At 37.4% G+C, this 6,444-nt stretch overlaps 1 protein-coding gene across 3 annotated transcripts in view; it reads left to right on the forward strand.

Annotated features, from left to right (window-relative positions):
• The window catches only part of SEC24B (SEC24 homolog B, COPII coat complex component), a 93,826-nt gene extending 89,104 nt beyond the window's left edge, over positions 1-4,722 (forward strand). For all 3 annotated transcript variants that reach the window (XM_065877346.1, XM_065877347.1, XM_065877348.1), the window contains 2 exons: positions 4,261-4,364; positions 4,608-4,722. In XM_065877346.1, coding sequence (XP_065733418.1) covers positions 4,261-4,364; positions 4,608-4,722 — 219 coding nt within the window. The remainder of the gene's footprint in view (positions 1-4,260; positions 4,365-4,607) is intronic.
• The last annotated feature ends 1,722 nt before the right edge of the window (positions 4,723-6,444 follow it).

Here is a 6,444-nt window from a genome sequence, read left to right on the forward strand (position 1 = left end):
TATCTGATATGAGTACTGCTACTCCAGCTTTCTTTTGATTTCCATTTGCATGGAATATCTTTTTCCAACCCCTCACTTTCAGTCTGTATGTGTCCCTAGATCTGAAGTGGGTCTCTTGTAGACAGCATATAGATTGTTTTTGTATCCATTCAGCAAGCCTGTGTCTTTTGGTTGGAGCATTTAATCCATTCATGTTTAAGGTAATTATTGATGTGTATGTTCCTATGACCATTTTCTTAATTGTTTTGGGTTTGTTTTTGTAGGTTCTTTCTTCTCTGTGTCTCCCACTTAGAGAAGTTCCTTTAGCATTTGTTGTAGAGCTGGTTTGGTGGTGCTGAATTCTCTTAGCTTTTCTTGTCTGTAAATCTTTTGATTTCCCCATCGAATCTGAATGAGATCCTTGCTGGGTAGAGTAATCTTTGTTGTAGTTTCTTCCTTTGCATCACTTTAAGTGTATCATGCCACTCCATTCTTGCTTGTAGAGTTTGTGCTGTGAAATCGGCTGTTAACCTTATGGGATTTCCCTTGTATGTTATTTGTCGTTTTTCCCTTGCTGCTTTCAGTAATTTTTCTGTGTCTGTAATTTTTACCAAGTTGATTACTGTGTGTCTCTGTGTGCTTCTCCTTGGGTTTATCCTGTATGGGACTCTCTGCGCTTCCTGGACTTAGATGGCTGTTTCCTTTCCCATGTTAGGGAAGTTTTTGACTATAATCTCTTCAAATATTTTCTCGGGTCCTTTCTCTGTCTCTTCTCCTTCTGGGACCCCTATAATGCGAATGTTGCATTTAATTTTGTCCCAGAGGTCTCTTAGGCTGTTTTCATTTCTTTTCATTCATTTTTCTTTATTCTGTTCCACAGCAGTGAATTCCACCATTCTGTCTTCCAGGTCACTTATCCGTTCTTCTGCCTCAGTTATTCTGCTATTGATTTCTTCTAGTGTAGTTTTAATTTCAGTTATTGTATTGTTCATCTCTGTTTGTTTGTTCTTTAATTCTTCTAGGTCTTCTAGATGCAACATTTCTTGCATCTTCTCGATCTTTGCCTCCATTCTTTTTCCGAGGTCCTGGATCATCTTCACTATCATTATTCTGAATTCTTTTTCTGGAAGGTTGCCTATCTCCACTTCATTTAGTTGTTTTTCTGGGGTTTTTTCTTGTTCCTTCATGTGGTACATAGCCCTCTGCCTTTTCATCTTGTCTACCTTTCTGTGAATGTAGGTTTTGTTCCACAGGCTGCAGGATTGTAGTTCTTCTTGCTCCTGCTGTCTGCCCTCTCGTGGATGAGGCTGTCTAAGAGGCTTGATGGGAGGGATGGGTGGTGGGTAGAGCTGACTGTTGCTCTGGTGGGCAGAGCTCAGTAAAACTTTAATCCACTTGACTGCTGATGGGTGGGGCTGGGTTCCCTCCCTATTGGTTATTTGGCCTGGGGCAACCCAACACTGGAGCCTACCTGGGCTCTTTGGTGGGGCTAATGGCAGACTCTGGGAGGGCTCACGCCAAGGAGTACTTCCCAGAACTTCTGCTGCCGGTGTCCTTGTCTCCATGGTTAGCCACAGCCACCCCCCGCCTCTGCAGGAGACCCTCCAACACTAGCAGGTAGGTCTGGTTCAGTCTCCCCTGGGGTCACTGCTCCTTCCCCTGGGTCCCGATGCACACAGTACTTTCTGTGTGCCCTCCAAGAGTGGTGTCTATTTCCCCCAGTCCTGTTGAAGTCCTGCAATCAAATCCCACTAGCCTTCAAAGTCTGATTCTCTAGGAATTTCTCCTCCCGTTGCCGGACCCCAGGTTGGGAAGCCTGACGTGGGGCTCAGAACCTTCACTCCAGTGGGTGGACTTTTGTGGTATGAGTGTTCTCCAGTCTGTGAGTCACCCACCCAGCAGTTATGGGATTTGATTTTACTGTGATTGCACCCTTCCTACCATCTCACTGTGGCGTCTCCTTTGTCTTTGGATGTGGGGTACCTTTTTTGGTGAGTTCCCGTGTCTTCCTGTCGATGATTGTCCAGCAGCTAGTTGTGATTCTGGTGTTCTCGCAAGAGGGAGTGAGAGCACGTCCTTCTACTCTGCCATCTTGGTTCCTAATCCCAGTTCTTCCTTTCTGTTTTCCCGTGGCAACCACTAGTTTACTTTCTATCTCTACGGATTTGCCTGTTCTGGACAATTCATATACAGTACATGCAATCACACAATATGCAGCCTTTTGTGTTTGACTTCTTTTACTTCTCACAGTATTTTCAAGGTTCATCCATGTTGTAGTATGTATCCGTAGTTCATTCTTTTTTATGACTAAATAATAGTCCATTGTATGAATATACCACATTCTGTTTATCCAGTAATCTGTTCATGGGCATTTAGGTTATTTCTACTCTGGGGCTGTTGTGAATAGTGCTGCCATGAACAGTTCATGTAGAAGTGTTTGTGTGAACATCTGTTTTCAAGCTTTCTTGGGTATGTAACTAGGAGTGGAATTGCCGGGTCATATGGTAAACTCTAAGTTTAACTTTTTGAGCAACTGCCAGACTGTTTTCCAACAGCTTTAACTTCTCTAATTGAAATTATTTTGCTGATAATAAACATAATTTCTTCAGTAGGCCTTTACTGTATGTGTGTTAGTACCAAAGAAATATGATTCTGAAAGCAGTTCTCTATACTTAATGGAAAAGGCCTACCTTATTGTAAATATATCCTTTCTCCTAAATGAATATAAAGTCAATGTGATTCTTACCACATTTGCTGTTTGATTTATTTTTTTTAATTTGACACATTAATCCCAGAGTTCATTTCTAAGACTCAACAAATGAGGATAATAAGGAAAAGTTTGAAAAGAGAGAATACTATCAGCAACGGGGAAATCATGTGAAAAACAGGTCCTGCTAAATAAAATAGTAAACTTTATTTTATAGCTGTATCTATGCACTGTAATACTGGCACAATAAACATATCAGTGGAACAGAACAGAGTACAGAAATGGATCTAATTCATGAAAAATAGAATGCGGTAAAGATTGCATTTCAAATCACTGAAAAAATGGAATATTAGAAAAATAATATTTATTATATTAAAATGGGTAAGGCCTTTGTAAGTCAGTGGTAGAAAAGGTTAAAGAATCTGAGAGCATAAAAATAAAACATTTCTATCTGGTAAAATAAATAAAGCCAAAAGACAACCAAATCAGAAGATTATCGGTAACTCATATGACTGGGAAGGGGCTTATTTCTCTAGGATAAGAAGTTCTCTTACAAATCTTTAAGAAAAGGACACCCACACTCCCTCAAATAAGAAAAGAAAAATGAGGAATGATTTGAACAGGTAATTCATGGGCAGAAGATACAGTAGTGGCCATATGAAACAGTGTTCAACTTCATTTGTAATTAAGAAAACAAAATAACAGTGTAGCATTTCTTTCATTTATCAGATTTTTGCCAGCTGGTAAAATTTTTTTAAATTTGATAACAGGCAGTAATGCAGAGGGAATAGGTCAACAGGCCTGTCAAATACTATTGATTGGACTCTACATTTACACAGTCTTTTGGAGGATCGTTTGACAATATCTGTTCAAATTAAAATCACACAGTGTAGAAAACAGTAAATTATTTACTCCTAAGAATATATCCTATAGGTATATTCATGGAAGTATTTATATGTACACATATACTTGTAGCATTAAATAAATAATATCTATGCATCTGTTAAAAAGAATACAACCTGAAGAGAGAATAATGCGCAAAGAATAGACTTTTTAGGTATCTAAAATAGTCTTGCATATAGTGTTTAAATATATTTACACATTCACACTATTCTTTAAAATTCCTTGCCCTTAAATTTTAAGAACTAAAGAAAACATAAAATTCCCTAAGAATGCCTATTATTAGAATAGGGTATAATGTATAGTTGTTTATAAGTGAAATTGGAGCTTAGTGATAGCCCCCTTCTCTTGAATACTTCCTTTAGAAGAAACATACAAAGTGTAACAATATATGTGAGATACTAATCATTGTGTATGTTTTATTGACTTGTCTGGAAAAAAGTATAGTATTCAGGTAAAATGTCAGTCACATACTTATCAGTACGTGTATCTGTGACTTAGAAAAACATAACCAGATGTATCGACAGTGTAAATTTCACGTGTTTGGTTGCTGCTGTTTGGGCTGGGGGTCGAGTGCTGGCAGTTGGTTGGTGATAGTGGCAGTCATGATTGAGTCCTAACACTGCCTAAGTCTCTGAGAAAGGAAATAATCTCCTAATTACATTTTTTACCAGACACATCTTCCAGAGCTAGACACCCTTTCATCAGAAAGAGCTAGATCCTTTATAACCTGGCTTAGAGACAACAGACCATTAAACCCAATTCTTCACGTGGTAAAGTAAGTACTTCTATAACGTAATTATGAAATTGTCTTATCCTGTCCAGTCTTTGTGAAATTGTTTGTCTTCAAAAGCAAATTTTAAATAATAATATCAAAATACCTTCCAGTGGTAGAATGCTATTACTTGATTAACATCCCCTATTCATTTTCAAGTTCCTATGAATTAGTCATTTTTTTTGATGTATAAGTATTCTTTTTAATAGTATGCATTATAGATAAAAACCCCTTTTTCTTCTTCAGAGATGAGAGTCCTGCCAAAACAGAATTTTTTCAACATTTGATTGAAGACCGGACAGAAGCCGCATTCTCTTACTATGAATTTTTGCTTCACATTCAGCAGCAGATTTGTAAGTGAAGTGGAATAAAATTGAATAAGAAGAAAATGGTCTATAACCTAGGTAAAGTGTAATCTGTCAGAGAAGCACATAGGAGAGTTGAAATGTAGGCATTTGTTGTTACAAGAGACAATGTGTAGCATAGCACCTGGTCTGAGGCTTTGGCAAAAGGTAAAGAGGAAGAAATAACCTGACAGATTTTCTTCATCCTAAATTAATGGTAAAGATGATGCTGTTTCGCGAAGTATATTTTGAATTGGTTTCCACACATTTGCAGTAGTGCAGCAGTACAGTGCTCTGTTCATTGCAAGCCGGCAAACTTACGTAGTTACGTGGGATGATATGTCATAATGTAATATTAGATAAATTCCCTTTTCTTATAATTAATATAACATTTCTGGACTTGAACTCTGACAAGAGATGCCAAAAGGCCGTGGTACCGTGTTGTTTCTATGAATTACTTTTTAACAAGGAATGATTCATATTCATTAAATGAATTCAGTATTTTCCCTGTAAAAACAATAGAGTTTCAGTACATGAACTATAGAAAACAATATATATATAATGTACATAAATGTTACATTTGTAAAGAAAATGTAAAAATGTAACTACAGAATATGAATTGCTTAAACTGTGCTGCATTGTTGGATGACAACTCTTTTGGTGGCAGTTAGAGAATGAGGTTGACTAACGCATATTACGAATTGAGTCCACAAAAGAAACACAAAACTCTTTGTAATTCTGTTAAATCTTTTATGTGGATTTATTTATGATCAGCCTACTAATTAAAAATATTTTGCTTGACAATACGGCTTGGTGTTTGTGTGTTTGTGGTCGGGGAGTGTTGGTGGTATTTTTACATATAGGATGTATTGAATTTACTGCTTGGGGAAATGCAGTGATACCGCATTTCACTAGGTAATATATGTGAATATGTTTTCATTAATTTGTGGACATTATCAAGTACTTATTCTGTTTGTATTCTAAAAAACCACTACTTTCAAAACACATATGATTATTGACTAATCATAACCTTAATTTGTTTTTCTTGGTTAAATTAGGCATTTTTTTCCTGCACATGCATAGCAAGAAAATTTTTATAACGTTGTGACTATCCTGTTGAATTGACTTTAAGATTACCATCTTGAACTTTGAGAGTGATTTTATTCTGATGGAAAAAAAAAACTCATTTACTAACAGCTTATTTACTATATAAAAACTGTTCATGATCCATTAGCTTGTAAATAAAATTTTATTATAAACACTGTGAAAGTCCCATTGATGAACTTTGGAAGGAAAAAGGCTCTCGATGTGCGTGGTGAGTGATTTCTACCGGTTTGTGTTTGGTGGACCTCTTTTCTTTGGATAAAAATAAAAGTACTCTCTCGCATTCCCTGCTAGAAATGAGAGGTTAAATGACTCACCCCGGATGACGTTACTAATTAGCGGCCGAGCCAATAGTAGACGTCAGATGCTCTGCACACCCACCACCTTTTCCCAGCCGTCCCCACACCGTGCTGCATCCGGGAGGGGACTCTTGTGGGCCGCGAGGATCGACTGCAGTACTCCAAGGGCAACCGAGTACTGTAATTTTACAACGCAAAGTATCGTGTTTCTGCTTTAAGAAAGATGAAATGTTTTGTCTTTGGATAGTTTGTTCCTCAGTTAATAAGTATTTATAAGTACTAATCCTTGCTAGATACTGTTCTAGGCCCAAAACACATAAAATCCCTGCTTTCACA

This window comes from Phocoena phocoena, chromosome 5 (assembly GCF_963924675.1).
Source record: "Phocoena phocoena chromosome 5, mPhoPho1.1, whole genome shotgun sequence".
NCBI classification, from domain to species: domain Eukaryota; kingdom Metazoa; phylum Chordata; class Mammalia; order Artiodactyla; family Phocoenidae; genus Phocoena; species Phocoena phocoena.